Source organism: Crocuta crocuta, unplaced genomic scaffold, assembly GCF_008692635.1.
Source record: "Crocuta crocuta isolate KB4526 unplaced genomic scaffold, BGI_CrCroc_1.0 scaffold96, whole genome shotgun sequence".
NCBI lineage: Eukaryota > Metazoa > Chordata > Mammalia > Carnivora > Hyaenidae > Crocuta > Crocuta crocuta.
In genome coordinates this window covers 3,305,827-3,327,615 of record NW_027531522.1, presented here as the reverse complement: position 1 = coordinate 3,327,615, position 21,789 = coordinate 3,305,827, and the positions used below count along the sequence as shown (strand labels likewise).

The following is a 21,789-nucleotide window of genomic DNA, read 5'->3' as shown; positions in this document are numbered from 1 at the left end:
CCTCCCCCGAAACTGGAGAGAAACCCACAGCTGGAATCCAAGGAAATGGAATAATGGAGCACCATGTGGTGAGAAACAAGATGGCTGCCCTGTGGGCTCCTGAATGTCCAGATGACACTCTCATTTACCACCAGGCTGATATTACGTGTGCTCAGGCCCTAGCAACTGCCCCGGGGCTAAGAGTGCCTAGGGGAGCATAGATATTGGTACAAATCCCAAATTTATCTCTTCCTGATTCCCACAGCAATATCTTAGGTCCTTAGTTAAGTTACTCAAAAATATCGTAAACTCTACAAATAAAATGCTATTCTTGTTCCCCAAGAAAATAAACCAAAAGACAAAGCAAAAAAAAAAAAATCCATTATGTGATTCTTAACAAAAAAAAACCACCCATTTTTCATCTGTGCAACAAATATCGAATATTATTTTCAGTTCCAAACATACTGAAAGTCCTTATTTAATTTCTCATCGAACTGCTCAGAATAAAATAATGTAGAAAGTACGAGCCGCCTTTCAGTTGAAGTCTAAATATAATATCACTCAGGAATCTAAAGATGAATTCATTTTAGTGGTAAGTGAGACATTTGATTTTGAAATAAAATCGGTAAGTATAGTGTATGATTTCAATAATCTTTTCATTTTGAAGTTAATTTATGAAAGAAAGATCTAGAATGATCAGGAAAATTCTGTCGTGTCAACCTGAGCTACCAAAACACGGGGGAATATTGCTTGACGGCCTCTGAAAAGCCCGCGCATGCTCAGAATTACCCTATCGCTGTATTCTACCGCCACCAGCGCAGTGACCAAAACGCTCTTGCCCTCATTGCTCTGCGGAGCTGTTGTTAGCTGCCTGCTCTACCATGCGAAGCCAAAGCGAAAAAGAATGAAATAAGGAAACAATAAACAGATTATATTATTTTCGCCCCTGATGATGTTTATTTTAAAACTTCATGTGCAGGGTGCCTGGGTGGCTCAGTTGGTTACGCGTCTGACTTTGGGGCCGGTCATAATCTCTAGTCCTGGGTTCGATCCTACATCTGGCTCTGTGCTGAGAGAGTTCAGAGCCTGGAGCCTGCTTCAGATTCTGTCTCCGTGTCTCTCTCTTTTTCAAATATAAATAAACATTTAAAAATTAATTAAACTTCGTGTACAATTTAATCAAAGAGTTGCATAGGCGAGCAGTGGTGAATTTCAGAAAGATTTTCCCCTCCCCTACCTAGCTATAATACTCTATAACAATCATCCTCTCCCCCGTAATAATATTTTTATTAAATTAACTGGCCTGCAGGGTGAGTATGGTCATAATTGCAAGAAGGTTGCAAAAATATTTTACTTGACAGTTTTTAAGTGTTACAAGAATAATGTTCCAGACTTTTTGTTGAAGTCTTTTATGCTGTACGGATTGCTTTGTACTGAGTAAACTTTAAGAATGGGAACATGATTGACTGGGTCTATGCCCCATTTCCCACACAGAGGGTCCTGATGCTTTCTGCCGACCTAAGCACACACCATATGTTCCATGAGCATAGACCGGGTTACCCCGTGGAAGCTCAGAAGTCTTTCAGAGAAGCATTGACTGGGTGCAACCTTAATTAACTAATTACCCAGGGAGGGGGGGCGAGGGGAGGGGCGGCAGGCAAAACCCTGGGAAGTCAATCTAACCTTGTTATGTGAAGCCTTAGTATCTGAAATGTTTTACAGATATCAAAAAATAAACTTTACACAAAACGCTGTCCAAATACAAATTTGATGTTGTGAAATCCTTCATAAATAGAAATCCAACGGCAATGTTCGTATCATGCTTTTCAGACTGGCTAAACACCCAGTTTATCAATGTGTACTCCTCTGGGTGAAGCATGTGCTCCGTTCCCACCGAATGACACAGATTTCAAAAAAATAAGTATGATTAATTAGATAAGATAAGTGACTGATGTAAAAAGTTCCTTCGGCGAGCTCTCTGGCCAGTAAATGTTACAAGACCCTTTAAAGGCAATTTTTAAGAAACCCAGCGAACTGGACTTCTTTTGAATTTTTTAATTAAAAAAATTGGAATTCTTTTTTAAAATTTTTAAGAAATCCAGTCTGATAAACGATTTCGAAGAGAAAAAGAGGGAAATTATAACCGGTGTGCATGACACTATACCACATAGAAAGGTGATATAAGGGAGCGCTTATGATAAAAGTATTAACCACATAGTGATAGCGGTGAACTAGAAAAACATATTTAGCTTTAACATCGAGTCAATTCATGTAAATATATAAACACTAGTTTATGTCATCTCCCCCCCCGCCCCCCACCCTGGTCTCATTTTTACTTACTGTTTAAACATTAACTTCTGAGTCCCTCCAGCTGACAACACACACTGTCAGGCTTTGACGACATCCAAATAACAATCATTACAGTCAGAAGGAAAGACTGTGACCCTACAGTACACCCCACAGAGCTGAGACCTCTGTGAGGTCTTGTCTGCCTTTGTCTCTCCTTTACAGGGCGTTTTCTAGGGGTGAGAACAAGTGGTTAGTTCTGCCCCTCATGGCTGTGACCTTGGGAGCTCCATTTCGATCTGTAAACTGAGGACCCTGGAGTTTCTGCTCTGCAATTGCAGGACTTAGTTAGGGCCTTGGGCTTGCTGCAGAGATGGGGCAGCTCTTCCAGCGGCTGTGATCCTGAGATTAGAGGCTCAGTCGCTCTGTCGCAGTCGCCGGCCTTACTCTGTAGTTCTCCTGTCATCTGCTCAGAGCCTCAGACTCACCCACCACCGCCGAGGGGCCTGACTTCATGGCAGTTGGTGGCGCCTTCTGAAACAGGACACTGCCTCGGCCATAGGCTCCTGAAGTCCCTCCAACCAGTTTGGCTGCTCTGTCCACACAGGTCAGCCTGCCACACGGCACACTCCCGCCAGGGGGTATTTTTGGGTTTTTTGTTGTTGTTGTTGTTTGCACCCTCCACAAATCCCCCCCCCAATCAATATAAAACAAAACCAAAACACAAACAAACAAAACAAATAAACAAAAACTTCCCAAGAACTGGTTCTAAACATCCAGTTTAGAAAATTTGCATCGGCCATGCACCAAATTTCCCCCCAAATGTCATTCTCCTCTTTCAGAAATGACACTGCTTTCCAGTTGTCCACACTTCCTAACTCTCCGCACGGTGGCGGTGCTTTCAGAGGAGAATGCTTTGTCTCCGCTCTGGGGGAATGAGTCCTTCTCTCTACCTGCTCGCTTACTCCTCTGCAGTGAGCCACCTGGCTGCTGAGTTGGCGTGAGAAGCTTGTGTTTCTGCACTGGGAACAAGGATGAGCCAGGCAGCAAGGTTCTGCTTTGCTCCTCCACGTCCCAAGTGTTCGAGAAGCAGATTCTGCCCCCAGTGGGAGAAGGAGGAAGAACATGGGAACGCGCAGAAACAAGAGTATGGCTACATGTATCGCCAACTGGCTTCTAAGCTTTCTAAACACGGGGAAAGAGTTTTGACTAGTTACACAATTCACACTGCCCACAGGCTAGAACTTCAATTCCCATTACTCACAGCAGAAGAAAGTTCCCCTCAGGATCATTATGAAGAGAGGGATTGTGTAATTCAAGGAGCGGTGCCTCCACAGGGTTCACACAAGAAGCCAACGTTGCACTGAACATCCCAGAGCTACTACTTAACATGGTCTTTTGGGGCGCCCGGGTGGCTCACTCGGTTAGGTGTCCGACTTCGGCTCAGGTCGTGATATCACAGTTCGTGGGTTCGAGACCCGCATCAAGCTCTGTGCTGACAGCTCAGAGCCTGGAGCCTGCTTCAGATTCTGTCTCCCTCTCTCTCTGCCCCAGCCCCACTCACTCTCTCTTTCTTAAAAAATAAATAAACATTTTAAAAAATGGTCTTTTTTATGGACCAGTAGTACCGCTGCAGTGGCAAAAGCAAGTCTGATTATTGGGGGCGTGGTGGATTAGGACAGTAATAGCATAGAATTCATGCCTGCATGTCTCTGACTGCGTGAGTTAATCCCACTGTCAATTAGAATACTATGAACAAACTGGGGCGCCTGGGTGGCCCAGTCGGTTAAGCATCCAACTTTGGCTCAGGTCATGATCTCACGGTTTGTGAGTTCGAGCCCCACGTCGGGCTCTGTGCTGACAGCTCAGAGCCTGGCGCCTGCTTCAGATTCTGTGTCTCCCTCTCTCTCTGCCTCTCCCTCTCTCTCTCTCTCTCAAAAAATAAATAAACATTTTAAAAAATTGGAATACTATGAGCAAATGGACTGTGTAGCTGCATGCCCTTCAGGGAATTTTCAGTAAGCTTCTGATAGATATTAGGCAGTAAGGAGTTCGAAATTATACACCCTGGAAGGTGCTTTGAATGTGACTTTCCTGTCTTGTTAATTTAATAGAGACCCACTAAGTCTTAGTGACTAAGCTAAATAAAGCACCAACCTAGGGATAAGGGTGGCATCTTCTTGGGCAGTCAAGGGGCCGACAAGGACACCTTGGTGCACAGAAGAGCAGACAGAGCCCCGCCTGGCTGCACACACAGAAAGTAGGGGGAATCCGGTGGCCGAGACATTGGCCTTGCTGATGCCAGACGCGAGGTCGCAACAGCACTAACCAAACGGTGGCCCCTGTGGACAAGAATGTCATAGGGTGTGGGCATCTGAGAAGTTCTTACCGCAGGCTGTTCTTCCTTTGCAGATTTCTTTGGACTCTTAACTCTCTTGCTCTTACCAGGCGCTACACTGAAGGAGGGCGAGCGTGCCCTTGAAATGGCTCCGGCCTTGGAAGGAACCGCGGGTTGTAAGGGCCACGGAGACAAAGACGATTCTTTCCCCTTGAGTGTTTTCCGGCCCTGGCACACAAAAGCAACCAGCTTGGTTATTCTCACTTCCCGCTTCCGGTTCACGCCTCTTTCTTTTCCTCCCTTGAGCCGGCGTTTCAGGGTAAAGTTTCCAGTCCCAAAGGGCATGGGTCTGTTCCCCTCACTCCCACTTGGCCTGATTGAATTTGCAGGCTGGGTCTGGTTTTCCACTCCTCCTACTGATGCTGGTGTACCAAGAAAAACATACCAACAGATTCAATGGTTTCTGGAAGCAGCTGCAAAGGTGGGGTGGAGTGAAGAGTGGGATGCAGTGGCAGCTTGCGGGCTGTCACTGATTTGTGGGAAGCCGGGGAATAGAAGGTAGGAGGGAAGGGATAGGAATCTGAAGAGATGGGGCATGAGCCTAAGGCTTAATATACCAGGGGCCCCTTCCCTTCCCCTCAGCCAAGATTGCCTTCTGGTCAGTGTACACTCCCCCTACTGATCTCAGCCTTCAGGCTCCTGGTTTCCCACCCACACTTTTTTTTTTTAAGTTTATTTATTTATTTTGTAAGAGGGAAAGCATGAATGGAGGAGGGCAAAGAGCGAGGGAGAGACAGACTCCCAAGCACGCTCCACACTGTCAGTGCAGAGCCTGATGCAGGGCTCGAACCCACGAAGCGTGAGATCATGACCTGAGCCCAAGTCGGACACGTAACTGACTGAGCCACCCAGGTGCTCCTCCCATACACACTTTTAAGCATGTTCTCCTTCAGACTCAGATCTCAGGAGCTGAAAAGTCTCGGTATGGTATGTACGCATTCTTCAACCCAGATGCCAAAGTAAGACACACACAGACTGAAAGACAAAAAAAGAACTGAAATTTAAATGCAAACCTTGCTGCTTAGGCTGTCAATCTTCTTCCTTATTTCCATTTCCTCCTTCTGTTTATGAATCTGTGAAATGGAAGACCTGTATCATTTGTTATCATTTACAAAGACTCCAAAGGAGAATTTTCTAGTGAACTTCCTCAAGCAGCAAAAGCATAGAATTATAAACCCCTTGACTGCTAAAACTATCATGAGGATGTAAGTTATAATGTTGAATATGAACTAGAAAATACATTTGTACTCAGAAAAAGAGCACTTAAAAGAGGTGAACAGAAAGAAATAAAATCGTAAATGTTTAAAGTCATTAGCATTTATTCATTGTTTTAAGCCTAACAGAGATTCTAGAGAAATATACATTGTTTGCTTTGTGGTAATAATTTGTTTCATATATTACTACCATAGCTATAAATCCCAGGCCTCATAAAATTTGTGAAGAAACTTCAGATAATTCAACAGCCAGACTTCAATCATATAATGAAGAGATTTTGATTTAAAGAATCAATTCTAGTTTCCAGGCATAAAAGGCTTTTTATCATATGTATAATCGAGATATAATCGACACATAATGCTATATTAGTTTCAGGTCTGCAACATAATTCAAAATTTGCATCTATGACAACAAATCTAGTTAACATCCATCACCACACAGTTACATTTGTTTCTTGTGATGAGAACATTCAAGATTTACTCTCTTAGCAACTTCAAATACACAATATAGTATTATTAACTACAGTCACCATGTTGTACACGATGCTCCTATGAACTCTTTCTATTTTGTAAGTGGAGATTTGTACCTTTTGACCACCTTCACCCATTTCACCCATGTCCCACCCTACCCACTGGCATTTATAAGTTCATTTTCGTAGGTTTTCTTTAGATTCCACCCATAGGTAAGGTTATAAAGTATTTGTCTTTCTCTGATTCCCTTTACTTTGTATAATTTCCTTAAAACCCATCCGTGTGGCTGCAAGAGGCAAATAATACATGATTCACGCATGCTTCAATGATGTTAAGCTTTTTTTTCATCATATTATGTTACAAGTAATAGCAGTGATCCTAATTCTGGCTAATCTTATGGAATTAAAAAATAAGAAATACCTCTAACTGTTCATCTCACTGATGTTTCATCAACTACATAGCTCTCCCCTACAGAGAGTGCAGAATTCAGTCCAAAGCAGGTCTGTCTCATGAACGATCGAGGTCTGGGGGGAGGGTAACTGATATCCATGGAGCACCACATTTGGGGGAACCTGGGCAGGTGTGCTACAATCAAGGAGAACATGCAAAGCTGGGATTTTATTTCAAACGCAAGAGGATACCACTGAAGGATTTTAAGTNTTTTGTGACTCAATAATATTCATATTATGAAGACACAGTTTGGCAGGAGTTATGTGTGTCCCGGCTGTGTAACTGCTGGGAAAACAACCCTACCACAGATGACAACTATAAACTCTGGGGAAAAAATGTAAAAAGAAGCAATTACCTGAAGACAATGGCTTTTGACTTGACAGTGATGCCCAGGCCGTCTGGGCGGAGCACCGGAAATTGAAGGAAGACCAGCAGCCTTTCAGGACGCTGAGGACACGGTTCAGGGCAACCACGGCCAATGAAAGGCCCCAAGGCAAGGAGACCCCCAGGAAAGACTGCAGAGCCCCAAAGTGTGTGCATGGATTTTGCCCAAACTCTAGCTGATGCCTGAATGATGCCTGCAGTGGACGGAAGGCTCAAAGACCGAATCAGGACTGGAGATGCCTCCACCCGCCGCGTGTGGGACATGGCTTGCATTTGATTCCAACCAAATTCATTGCCTGATTTTTAAAATTCATTTATTTTTTTTTCTGAGGGAGAGCGTGAGCAGAGGAGGGGCACAGAGGGGGACAGAGGATCCTCTGCGCTGTCAGCACAGAGCCCGATGCGGGGCCCCAACTCACAAATCGTGAGGTCATGACCTGAGCAGAAGTTGGACGCTCAACCCACTGAGCCGCCCAGGCGCCCCCTCAGTGCCTGATTTTTAAAAATGACACACGACATTCGTAATGCCCTTAAAATCCCCAAGGGCTCCACATACAAAGGTGTGTGGTTGATCTATTCTCAAGGGAAGAGACTATTAACAGACTGACGCTCAGACAGTAGCCAAAACTCTAGTGGAATGAGATCTCTAAAGTGCTGAAAGAATGAAAGAAACCAACACTGTCAACTGGGGATCCTGTGCTGAGAGAAAGTATCTTTCAAGATCAAAGGCAAAAGAGGGGTGCCTGGGTGGCTCAATCGCTTAGGTGTTGGACTTCAGCTTAAGGTCATGATCTCTCAGTTTGTGGGTTCGAGCTCCACATTGGGCTCTGTGCTGACAGCTCAGAGCCTGGAGCCTGCTTCAGATTCTGTGTCTCCCTCTCTCTCTGCCCCTCCCCTGCTCACGCCCTGTCTCTGTCTCTCTCTCAAAAATAAACAAACACTAANTCTCTCTCAAAAAAAAAAAAACACAAAAAAAAAAAAAAAAAAAAAATTGAAGGCAAAAGAAAGACGCTTTCGGGTAAAAGAAAAAGAGATGGACTGCATCACCACAGTCCTGACCTATCAGAAACACTAAAAGAATCTCCTCAGACTGAAGAAAAATGATCCCAGGGAGAGCCTCCAATCTTTAGGGAGGAATGCAGAGAATCAGAAATGATAAATATGTAGGACTATTTTGTCTTAATTTCTTTCAAATACACACAACTTTTTAAAGCAAAAGCTATATGAAAATAAAATAATAAAGCAAAAATTATAGGGGAGGCTGGCTGGCTCAGTGGGTAGAATGCACAACAGTCGTTGTGAGTTCGAGCCCCTCATTGGGTGTAAAGATTACATAAACAAACAGAGTTGTAAAAAAATAAAGCAAAGATTGTAATGTGATGCAAATATAATACATAAAACAACTTTCACCCTACATGACTCACTGGTTCTGTTTTTGGGCTTTGTATTCCCTTCCATCAACCTGTATGTTTATCCTTAAGCCAATATCATTGTACCCTGACTACTGTGTCTTTAGATTGAATCTTGAAAGCAGGTTGTGTGAGTCCTTTAGCTTTGTTCTTTCCCCAAATCGTTTCAGCTATTCAATGTCCATGCATTTCCATATATATTTTAGAGGAGATTGTTGATTAATAATAATAATTAAAAGAGCCTGCTAGAATTTTGATTGGGATTGTGTTGAATCTATAAATCTAGAGATACCTGAGAGCTCAATATGCATTGTCTCAATCATGAATATGGTGTGTTTTTTCCATCTATTTAAGTCTTAATTTCTCTCAGCCATGTTTTGTATGGTTTTGTACATATTTTGTCAAATTTATCCATAAGCATTTCATATATTTATACTAGTATAAGTTGTTTTTATTTCAATTTTTCATTATTTATGGCTTGTATACAGACGTACATTATTTTTATATCTTGAGCTTTGAAACCTTGCTAAATTCACTTATTAATTCTAGTGGCTTCTCTCTAGATTCTTTAAGATTTCTTATATAGATGATCATGTCATCTGGGAATAAAACGTCTTCTTTTCCAATCTGGATGTTATTTATTTTGATGCTATTTATTTCTTTTTCTTTTTTTATGTTTTGTTTATTTATTTTTTAGTTTTTGAGAGAGAGGCAGACAGCATGAGCAAGGGAGGGTCAGAGAGAGAGGGAGACACAGAATCAGAAGCAGGCCCAGGCTCTGAGCTAGCTGTCAGCACAGAGCCCGACGCAGGGCCTGAACCCCCAAACCATGAGATCATGACCTGAGCTGAAGTCAGATGCTTAACCAACTGAGCCACCCAGGCACTCCTATTTATTTCTTTTTCTTACATTATTATACTGGCTAAATCCTAAAATACAGTGTTGAATAGAAGTGATAAGCACAGAAATTCTTGTCTCATTTCTGATCTTAGTTTCAATCCCCATGAAACATGTCTAAGTGTTTTGCAAATACCCATTAGTAGCTCTATTCCCGTTTCTTTGAGAGTTTCTATCGCAGATGTATATTGGACTTTCTCAAATTCTTTTTCTACCTTTATCTGTCCCCTGGCTCCCCCATTTTACATTTTTTCCCATATGCAAAACACATTCATCATCACCCAAGGCCTCCCCCAAATCCCATCCAGTTACAGGGTCAGCTGGAAGCCCAGATCTCAATGTTTACTTATTTGAGAGAGAGAGAGAGATTGGGGAGGAGGGGCAGAGAGAGGGAGGGAGAGAGGGAGAGAGGGAATCCCAAGCAGGCTCCACACTGTCAGCACAAAGCCCGATACGGGGCTCCAATCGCGACCTGTGAAATCATGACCTGAGCCAAAATCAAGAGTCGGACGCTCAACCGACTGAGCCAGCCAGGTGCCCCACGGCTAATCGTTTTTGAAATTCATTCCTTCACGTACTCGTAACAGATATTTGGGTATCTATTCTGTGGCCGCCACCATGGAAGGCTTTGGACAAGACGCAGCTCCTGCTCTCTAGTAGCCTGCTGGATGGTGACAGCAGATACCTCAACAGGCCCGCTGTACACAGTGTGAGGAGAGCCACATGAAGGGGGCCGTGTGCTGTGTCAACCTATATCAACACCTCATCCAGTCCAGGGCAGCAATGGGGAGGGGTTCCCAGAGGTGTTATCTGACCTCTGACCTGAAGTATGACTAGAAGCTAACCCAGGGAGGGCACTTTAGGAAGAGGAAGTCAGAGAGAAGAAACCGAACTCTGAGACAGTTTGCAATAAACCTCCTGATTTGGGGCAGACAGCCGCCGCTGCTAGTTCCGTAGGGAACGAATTGCTACAAGGGTGTGTGGGCTTCGTGGTAATGGATTTTGAACACACCCGCTCCTAGGAACATTCCTTTCCCAAGGTCTGCCCTCTGCCTCTGTGACTTATCAGGAGATCATAAAGGCAGAGTAGGGCTCCCACATGGCCAGGAGTGTGGGGGACACATTTTCTTCATGGTGGGCAGCAAAGGAGAACTTGCTCCTCTCCCTGTCATGTATAAAGGGAGGCAGTCACACTGAGCCACTACTGTGTCATGTTCACCTGCATTAAGAGCCACTATTCTTGGGGCACCTGGGTGGCTCAGTCCAGTAAGCGTCCGACTTCAGCTCAGGTCTTGATGTAACAGTTCGTGAGTTCGAGCCTCGCATGGGGCTCTGTGCTGACAGCTCAGAGCCTGGAGCCTGCTTCAGATTCTGTGTCTCCTTCTCTCTTTCTCTCTCTCTCTGCCCCTCTCCAGCTCATGCTCTGTTTACCTCTCCAAAATAAATAAACTTAAAAAAAATAATTTTAAAAAGGGCCACTACTCTCCAGAGCTACAACGTGATGCGGTTTCGCGTAGATCACTGAAAGCAGGCCCCAGGTTCTAAAGTGGTGCTCAGCCCTAGGGCGGCAATTGGTGGTGAACTGTGGATTCTACGTGGGGGACGCCAGCTTCAGAACAGTGATGGTACCAATGAGAAGTGACGGAATCATCTCAATTTTATCAAATACACAGGTCTAGGCACAGAAATTCAATCATATATTTCATTACGGTAAATGTCTGAGTCACCAAAAGATTGGTTTCCTCATTGAATGGCCAAACACTGCCACATTCCTACCCAGAATAGGACTAGACAGACCCAAGGCCTGACTCAGAGGGAGCTCAGACAACAGGGAACCTGGTTACAGGATCAAGGCCAAGTGTAGCAATAACTCAGGGCTGTGCCCGCAGAATGAGGAGCCAGCGCAACCTTAATAACCCCTTTCCATCTTAAGTCTAGATGGTCCCAAAAGCCAGGTACACTGAGATGAAGCCAATAGAAAAATAGTTAAAATTAAGAGTTCAGTTATAGTACCTTTCTGATGAGAACACTCCTTTTTTTGTTATTGTTCACTTCAAGATATGTGAAAGTGCAGGATACAAAACCTACCTATAAAAATCAGTAGCGTTTTCTATATGCCAACAACAAATTATCTTAAAGAAAACGATCCCATTTACCATAGAATCAAAAACATGAAAGCATTTAAGAATAAATTTAACCAAGGAGGTGAAAGATTTGTACACTGAAAACTAGAAGACACTGATGAAAGAAATTGAAGAAGACACAAGTAAATGGAAAGATATCTCCTGTTGATGGACTGGAAGAATTAATATTATTAAAAGGTCTGTGTTACTCAAAGCCAATGCAATCCCAGTTAAGATTCCACTTTTTACAGACTGTGCTTTTTACAGAGGTAGAAAAAAATGATCCTAAAACTTATACGGAACCACAGAAGACCCCCCAAAAGCCACAGCAATCCTGAGAAAGAAGAACAAAGCTGAGGCATCACACTGTGATTTCAAACTATATCACAAAGCTAGAGTGATCAAAACAGTATGGCACTAGCATAAAAACAGACAGATAGACCAAATGAAACAGAATTGAGAGTCCAAAAATAAACCCATGGATAAATAATCAACTAATATTGACAAAGGAGCCAAAAATGCTCGATAAAGAAGAGATAGGGGCGCCTGGGTGGCTCAGTCAGTTGAGCATCCAACTCTTGATTTTGGCTCAGGTCATGGTCCCAAAGTCCTGAGATTGAGCCCCACATTGATTCTGGGCTGAGGGTGGAGCCTGCTTAAGATTCTCTCTCCCCGGGCACCTGGGTGGCTTAATCGGTTAAGCGTCTGATTTCGGCTCAGGTCGTGATCTCACGGTTCATGAGTTTGAGCCCCGCTTTGGGCTCTGTGCTGACAGTCAGCTCAGAGCCTGGAGCCTGTTTCAGATTCTGTGTCTCCCTCTCAGCCTGACCCTCCCCTGCTCACACTGTCTCTCTCTCTCTCTCTCTCTCTCTCAGAAATAAATTTAAAAGAAAAACATTTAAAAAAAGATTTTCTCTCTCTCTCTCTTTCTCTCTCTCTCTCTCCATCTGCCCCCTCCACTACTTGCACATACTCTCGGCTCTCTCTCGCTCTCTCTCAAAAGAAAAAAGAAAAGAAGAGAAAAAGAAAAGACAGTCTCTTCAATAAATGGTGCTGGGAAAATTGGCCATTCACATGTCAAAGAATGAAACTAGACCCCTATCTTATACTACTCACAGAAATCAACTCAAAATAAATTACATACTTAAATGTAAGGCCTGAAGCCATAAAACTCCTCAAAGAAAACATAGGGGAAAAGCTTCTTGACATAGGTCTCAGCAATGATTTTTTTTTTTTTTTTTGGATATGACACCTAACACACAAATACCAAAATAAAAATCAAACAAGTGAGACTACATCCCATTAAAAAGCTTCAGCACAGCCAAACAAATAATCAAGAAAATAAAAAGGCAGCTTTTGGAATGGTAGAAAACATTTGGAGATCATGTATCTGATAAGGAATTAATATGCAAAATATATAAAGATCCCATACAACTCCATAGCAACAAAGCAAAACAAAACAAGACAAACAACCCCCCAACAAACCCAAAGAATCCAATTAAAACTGGGCAGATGATTGGGGCGCCTGGGTGGCTTAGTCGGTTAAGGGTCCGACTTTCGCTTAGGTTATGATCTCGCGGTTCGTGGGTTCGAGCCCCGCATCGGGCTCTGTGTTGACTGCCAGCTCGGAGCCTGGAGCCTGTTTCAGAGTCTGCGACTCTCTCTCTCTCTCTGACCCTTCCCTGCTCACGCTGTCTCTCTCTCTCTCCTAGAAATGAATAAAACATTAAAAAAAAAATGGGCAGATGATCTAAGTACACAGTTTCCAAAGAAGAAATTCAAATAGCCAAGAGGTACATTAAAGGTGGTCAACACCCTTAATCATCAGGGAAATGCATATCAAAACATAATATCACCTCATACCTGATGGAGTGGCTAGCACTAGAGATAACAAGTGTTGGCAAAAAAGTGGAGAAAAGGGAACACGTGGGCCCTGCTGGTGGGAATGCAAACTGGTGCAGTCGCTCTGAAAGACAGTGTGGAGTTTCCTCAAAAAAATTAAAAATAGGGGCACCTGGGTGGCTCAGTCGGTTAAGCATCCGACTTCGGCTCAGGTCACGATCTCACGGTTTGTGAGTTGGAGTTCTGCGTCGGGCTCTGTGCCGACAGCTCAGGGCCTAGAGCCTGCTTCGGATTCTGTGTCTCCCTCTCTCTCTCTGCCCCTCTCCCTCTCACGCTCTCTCTCCAACTCTCAAAAATAAATAAGCATTAAAAATAAATTTTAAAACTTCAATTCAATTCAATTTAATTCAAAATAGAATTACCATATGACCCAGCAATTCTACTTCTGAGTACTTATCTGAAGGAAGCAACATCACTTATCTCAAAAAGATATCTGCACCCCCATGTTCACTGCAATATTATTCACAAGAGCCAGCACGTGGAAACAACCTAAAGTGTCCATTACAGATGAATGGATAAAGAAAATGTGGCAGGTATGTATAATGGAATACTATTCAGCCACAAAAAAGAAGGAAATCCTGCCATTTGCAATGGGCCTTGAGGGCATTGCACTAAGTGAAATAAGTCAGAGGAAGAGAGAAGTACCTTATGATCACTTACATGTGGAATCTAAAAACTGAACTTAGAGGGGCGCCTGGGTGGGTCAGTCAGTTAAGCATCTGACTTCAGCTCAGGTCATGATCTCATGGCTGGTGAATTCAGGTCCTACATCGGGCTCTGGGCTCACAGCTCAGAGCCTGACGCCTGCCTCGGATTCTGTGTCTCCCCTCTCTCTCTCTGCCCCTCCCCTGCTCGTGCTCTGACACTCTCTCTCTCTCACACACACACACAAGAATAAACATTAAAAAAAAATTAAAAACTGAACTTAGAGAAACAGATTGGTGCTTGCCAGAGGTGGGGGTGGAGGGCGGTGGGTGAAATGGGTGAAGGTGATCAATATATGCAAACTCCTAGTTTTAATAAATCTCCTGGGAATATAATACACAGCATGGTGACTCTACTTAGCAATACTGTATTGTATAGTTGAAACTTGCTAAGAGGGCCAATCTTAAAAGTTCTCATCACAAGAAAAAGTTTTGTAATTATGTTTGGTGATGAATATTCACTAGAGTTACAGGGGTGATCATTTTACAACATATGCACATGTCAAATCATTTTGTTGTACACCTAGAACGAATGCAATATGATATATTATATGTTATATATATAACTGTTATATGGCAGTTATATCTCAATTAAAAAAAAACAAGATAAGTGAAAACCACTAAATGTAGGCATCACAGGACGATAGGAAATTATTTCATATGCTTCCCCTCAAGCCAATCTAAAACTACCATACCTCCCTATCTCACTGCTTACCTGCCTTTATTGAAGGTGCCTTTTTACTTGCAGCTCTTGGACTTTTTATGTTTTTTAAGGCTATATTTTTATTTTTTTAATGTTTTTTATTTATTTCTGAGAGAGAGAGAGAGAGAGATAGCATAAGCAGGGGAGGGTCAGAGAGAGAGGGAGACACAGAATCTGAAACAGACTCCAGGCTCTGAGCTGGCTGTCAGCACAGAGCCCGACGCGGGGCTAGAACCCACGAACCATGAGATCATGACCTAAGCCGAAGTCAGATGCTTAACCGACTGAGCCACCCAGGCGCCCCTGATCTTGGACTTTTTAAACGAGGCTCTTAAAAGGCGAGAAAATAAGGGGCATTGGAGAAGGGTCATAGACACGCATGGGATAAAAACCCTTCAGTGAGAAAGTTTTTAAAGTTTCTACGAAAGACTCTGCATCCAAGCCACCTTCTCCCACTTCCCCAGCTAGGTGCAATCATCCATCCAGAAATCTTCATTTCCGGAAAAAAGTACCATGGCAGGAAACAAAGGAAGCCCGGGAGCCCACCTCCCCCGGAGTTAGTAACAGAATGCCCTGGTGGGAGGGAGGGGGCGCCCCACAGTGACCTTGCTGGGCCCACGAGGACACCATGGAAACCCTGGCCGTAAGAAGAACCTTGAGCAGACCCCCTCTCCTGAAAACAGGAACCCCCAAACTAGCTCTGAGCATTCCGAAGGCTCTTGTGCCCTGCCGGGTTTGCGATGCAAGATCTTGCTGCTCGGCAACAAGCATGATGCCCCGAAAACTTCTCAACAACGAAATAAAACGGGATTGGCTCCTCTCCGGGCGCTGCGGTAGCACCAGGTTAGCTGCTTGCAGCTTAAATAAAGAGGCAAAGGAAATCTCTGGGCTGTGTTCACAGCATGGGCACAGGCTGGCTTTCTTATGATCAAGTAGTTTAATCTCTGATGCCACCAACAAACCGACAGTATAACAGTCGGTCCCCGTTCTATAAAAACACGGATCATTTTAATGACAATGTGCGCATTTAGTTTGTTTTCAGAAGCAACTCCTAGAAGTTTGGAGGAATGACAGGAGCTGGGGAGGGGAGCGAGGAAATCAACCCAGTAAACTCAAATAATAGAGACAAGTTTTATAGGCCAGGTATCTAAATAAAAGGAAAGGGTTCAAAACAACGTATTTGTTCGCACATGGTTTCAGTGAATAGCTTAACCATAATTTCGCCCTTGCCTGCATTCCCAAGTTGGTTTCATAGAAGGCTTTATTGTATTCCCTGAGCATTGTTCGGCATTAATTTCTATGACAAGGAACCCAAAACACATGGCGCTGACAGCAACAAAACAGAGTTAGGGGAGCAGTCATGACTTGGCACTAAGTGTGACAAGCTGTAAAAAAGGGAATGTTTCAATATCTGAAGTGGTGTTGACTTCCTATGAACAACCTTTTCTCTTCTAAACAGTATCATATTCTTTTCAAGCACATTTAGAACGCAAGTCAAGCTGTGTTTTATTTTTGATTATAATGCACACAGTCAGTTTACTGCAACAAAGACATACTAGTGGTGACCAGTTGAAAGCCGGGTTACAACACCATAAGCTGGGCAGGGGGGTGAGGTGGCGGGGCCTGGGGGGCGGGTAGTCAACAGATAAAATAAAAGAGCAGCCGTCTGGAAAGTTCTCTTAAAAGAACATAAAAAGCCAGTGTTTTCTTATGAGACTGACACAGAATGCCAAAATATCTAGCTGGGTTCTTTTCTGTTGTCACTTATGGCAATTTGTAACTAAAAATAGCAAATCCTTCAAAATACTGGGCTCTCCTATTTGTGTTTTTTTTTCACATCCCCATAAAAAAAAACCTCAAAAACTTCGTACAGTGCTTTAAACGGTAATACTATTTCTTATATAAAGCTCATCGACATGGCAACTTCTTACATTTTTTCACGTATGAATCAAACTGTTTTCTTAAAAACAATCATTTGAAAATGGTTATCGAAATAGGTGAAGGGGATTAAGAGGTACAGACTTGCAGTTATAAAATAAGTAAGCCCCGGGGTTGAAAAGTACAGCATGGGAACTATAGTCAGTACTATTGAAATAATGTTTGGTGACTGTGCTTACTGTAGGGCGCGTAGCTTAATGTATAGAATTGTCAAATCACTACCTTGTGCACTTGAAACTAATAAAACATTGTGTGTTACTTATGCTTCAATAAAAAAAGTTTATACTTATGCATGCATTTAGATTATTCACAAGGGTGAAATAATAGTTTACAGTATGGTAAACGGTTAGAAATAAAGCTTTCATGATTAAATTCTTGGTTTTGAATTTATTAGGAAATAATGTAAATCACCTTACCATTTCTTGGACTACTGATTTTTCATAATCAAGCTCACATAGTAATCTGTCTCTGCCATCAATTAGCTAAAAAAGAAGAATATTACATTTTCATTAAAGAAAAGAACAGAACACCTAAATTGCTCCTCAGCAGAATTCAGCTACATGTATTTTGATTTTAAATATGAGAAAAGAGGATCCTAGTATGATTTGTAAAATGTAAGTGTCTATAGATTATCATGTAATAATAATATATCAGTATGTAATTACTATATTTTTACTATATACTATATATATAATTATACTATATATTTTTACTTACTTACAATCTTCCTTACCCTACCCCAAAAAATGTGACATCAATATATAATAAAGCAAGTATAGTCTTTCAAAAAGAGCAGTTTTGCTTTCCTCTTTATAGGACCCATTTCTTTTACTTTAGATTTTTGTGTTATATTTACATGCACATCAAAGTATATTCATGCCAAATGAAAATAGCCATCAAGAGGCACCTGGGTGGCTCTGTCGGCTAGGTGTCAGACTCTTGATCTTGGTTCAGGTCACGATCTTATGGTTCGTGGGTTTGAGCCCTGCATCAGGCTCACTGTTGACAGCATGGGGCCATCTTGGGATTCTCTCTCTCTCTCTTTATCTCTCTGTCTCTCTCTGCCCCTCCCCTGCTCACGCTTGCTCACTCTCTCTCTTAAAATAAATTAAGATTAAAAAAGAAAAGAAAATAGCCATCAAAAAGCATACACTGCAGGGCCACTGTGCTCCCATCACTTGCCTCAGGATCTAAAATGATTATTTGCATTTGTGTATGTTATATACACTGAGAAAATTCAAACCTTGGTTTTGACATCCTTTCAATTCAATCAAGTCATATATTCATTAATTTACTACATAGGCATTATTTTATCTGATATATATTATCTAAAAGGATCACCTTTTAGATGCCAGGCATTTTGTTGATCTATGGAGGTACAGAGATGAAGGAGAACAGATCCCTTCCTCTAGAGCATCTACATTATGGCAGGAGAGCAATGTGAAAAAAAATGACTAGAATACATGAGAAAATATGTTAATAAGTCAAAATTTCAGAGGGTCAAAAAGCATAAAAATCCACATATCCCAGCAACCATTATTAGAATAAGATATAACACATGAAACACCATTTGACAATGGTTTTGAAGGATATGAAGAAGTGCAACAAGTGGAGAAGGAAAAAGGTGGAGAAAATGGTGGATGAAACAACTGGAGAGAAGCATGGAGTCATGGAGGAGTTTGGAAAAGCTTAATGTCATGGGGCCCAGGGTGCAGAGAGACAGAAGTCGCAGGAAGGGAAAGGAGGAGAGTCAGGTGACAGTAGGAGGGGTTTTGGTGGCCATAATTAGGGGTGGAAGGCAGGATGATGCAGTGAGAGGGACAGGAGTCTGTTCAAATCGACGCTCTTGTTACTAGCTATGTGGGTAAACTAAACCTATGTGTTGAGTCTTAGTTTTCTTGTCTGGAAATTAAGATAATAAAACCTGCTTCGGAGAGTTCTTCCAGAGAGAATTTGAGACAGCAAATGTGAAGGCGTTTTAGGCTGTTCCTGTCATAGGAAAATTCCCCAGTATAACTTCGGGTGGCCTGATTTTATACTGTAGGCAATGGGAAACCGTAGGTTTTAGCACATATGATTAGAGGGTGAGAAAACTATGGCAGAGTGTGAAAGATGGATTTGAAAAGGGATGAGGGTGGAGACAGGAAAGTGAAGTTCTAATCTATGGAAATGATGAGAGCCTCAACCAAGTCCGGAGCAATGTTGTGACAGAGAAAGGGGCTTTGAGATAAATTTTGGAAAGCAAATGTACAGACTGAGCCACCAACTGGATGAAAGTATAAAGGAGAAAGAAGAGAATGGCCCTAGATTTCTCATCTGTTCTTTTGGATCAAGGGCAACGTTCATTCATTTAAACAGGAAAACACAGAGAGTCTAGATTCAAAAGATAATGAGTTCACATTCTGACACTGGGTTTGATGAACATGCAGCGCATTTGTTCAGCAAATATTTTTAGGGCTGATGACTAAGAATATAAAGATACAAAATAGTCCTAGGTATGTGGGGCCACAGAGGGAGCTTCTAATTACCATAGGGAGTGGACAGGGACTATCAAAGTGCGTGTAATGTTGAAATTAAGGATGAGAATAGAGTTGAAACTATGGATGTGGTATTCAGGGAAATCATGAAGCAGAAAAGGAAGTTTGAAGGTCACTGGTAAACATTTTGGGAGAGTCTGAGGTCAGCTAGAGAGAAAACGAAGAAGACCAAGGATGAATAGAATGCCCAAAAACAGTGCTCAAGTGGAAAATGGAGGGGGAGAAGCCAGTGACAGATCTTGCTTAGGAAGGAATGAAGAAGTGTGTGAAGGAAGGAATGAAGAAGTGTGTGAAGGAAGGAAGAAGTGTGTGAAGGAAGGAAGGAAAAAGTGTGTGAAGGAAGGAAGGAAGAAGTGTGTGAAGGAAGGAATGAAGAAGTGTGTGAAGGAAGGAAGGAAGAAGTGTGTGAAGGAAGGAATGAAGAAGTGTGTGAAGAATCAGAAACAAGCATTGCTGCAGAAGGCGTCTACGATTTGGTGGTGGTGGGGTGGGGGGGATCCTGTCATATACAGAAGAAAATTCAGGAAGGAAAAAATCTAAAAAGGATTGAAAGCAGTATGTATCTCACTGTGATCTTACCCACAGGAAAATCTAGCATTGGGATAATCAAAAGGGGGCTGGTAAACACAGATTTCTTTTTAAAATATTTGAAGTACAGTAAATGGCAATGGCTTGGGGTGATTAGGCTCAATGGATCCCACCAAGGTGGTGGCTTCACTATCTAGAATATACCTAGAATAGAGGGAAATTTCTAAAGACATTAGAGAGAAAGGGGCTGATGAAGAAAGTTCCAGAAGAGGAGGAATGTAGAAATGAGTCTGGGAATAGATGGAAAGATGAGTCAGGGCAAAGAATGTTCATCTTCTGATGAAAAAGAGTAAAGGTTGGGGCACCTGGGAGGCTCAGTCAGTTAAGCGGCTGACTTCAGCTCAGGTCAGGATCTCACAGATTGTGGGTTCGAGCCCCGTGTCCGGCTCTGTGCTGACAGCTCAGTGGAGCCTGGGGCCTGCTTCAGATTCTGTGGCTCCTTCTCTCTGCCCTTCCCTTGCTCATGCTCTGTCTCTCAAAAATAAGTAAACATTAAAAGAAAAGAAAAGAAAAAGAGAAAAGGTGACAGAGTAAGAGAGTGCAGAAGGGGAAAAAAATCCAAGTGTCTACCATGTTCTCTGTGAATTAGGAAGTAGCATGGAGGGATGGAATAAAGGAATTGAGAAAAGTAGTGGAGATTGGAAGACCTATACGGGGTAGTAAGAAAGGGTGCTAATTAGATCCAAGTGAAATGATAGGCAGATGGAAGGCGTGGCTATTCTGGGTTAAAATATCCCTATTCAGGCTCTAGCCATGCCACCAACACACACGGATTGGCCCATCTCCACCGGAGCAGGGCTGCAGAACAGTGGGGACTGGCTAGCCAGAAGGCTCCGATGGTGACTCAGTGGCCTAGTTGATGAGGTGGGAGGCAAAGATATTGTATTAAGTCATCACACCTTGGTCTGAAAACAAGTGTGGCCAAGTTTCCAATGGGTGTCAGTTACCACAAACATCCAGGCCATTAACCTCAACCCTTCCTGCCCTCTGTAGAGCACTCTTTATCAGTCACATCTTCTGCCACTTGTCCACTCTCTCATTCTTCTTTCCATTGACATCATTTAATGGATGTCTCCGTCCAAACTTCTAGAGAGCTGTCCATGCCCACCGTCTCCATTTCGGTATTCACCCTGCTTCTCAACTGCTCCCACTGTCCCAGTAAAATTGCTCTCATTAATATGACCAGGGTCACTGTTGCCAGGGCTAATTGCCTGTTCTTTCCTTTTTAGCCTTTCGCACACCGGGCAGCATGACACCCTGCAAAGGAGACTCTCTTGTTTGGCTTCCATGATATTCCCACTCCCTCTTCTCCCTCTGCCTGTCCTCCTTTTCATTTGGATGCTCGCCAACCGTAACTTCTCTCGCTCCTTTCATCTCCTGCCTTCAAACTTATTGATGGCCAAGATTTTACTGCCTAATCATCTCTGAGTTCATCCTTCCCGATTATCCCCAGGGTCACTGTCTTCTTTCTGTTTCAGATTATAGTTTCCCTCGTTTATCCAAGGAACCTCTTAACTGGTCCCTCTGGCTCTGGACTTTCCTCCCTCTCACTCATTTTCTTTCTGAAACAAAGAAATCAAAGAATCGAATCCCTCCCCAATGTCCAAGGCTCCCCAGTGCACTCCGAAGGCACTTCAGAGCCCTCGGCATGGATCATAGCCCTCTGCCATGTGGCCTGCTCCTTGCCGCCCTTGCGCTCACGTATCCTTCAGCTATAGCAGATCGCATGCTCTTACTTCCGTTCTGCATGTTTCTGACCCTTCCTGTCTCCCATGTCCCTTTCCTGGCTGACTAGAACCCTTCTTC

General features: G+C 42.9%; 1 protein-coding gene across 1 annotated transcript in view; it reads right to left on the bottom strand.

Annotated features, from left to right (window-relative positions):
* The window catches only part of CUNH10orf67 (chromosome unknown C10orf67 homolog), a 168,688-nt gene that overhangs the window by 71,753 nt on the left and 75,146 nt on the right, over positions 1-21,789 (bottom strand). The window contains 3 exon segments of the mRNA XM_077772452.1: positions 4,655-4,831; positions 5,677-5,736; positions 17,275-17,340. Coding sequence (XP_077628578.1) covers positions 4,655-4,831; positions 5,677-5,736; positions 17,275-17,340 — 303 coding nt within the window.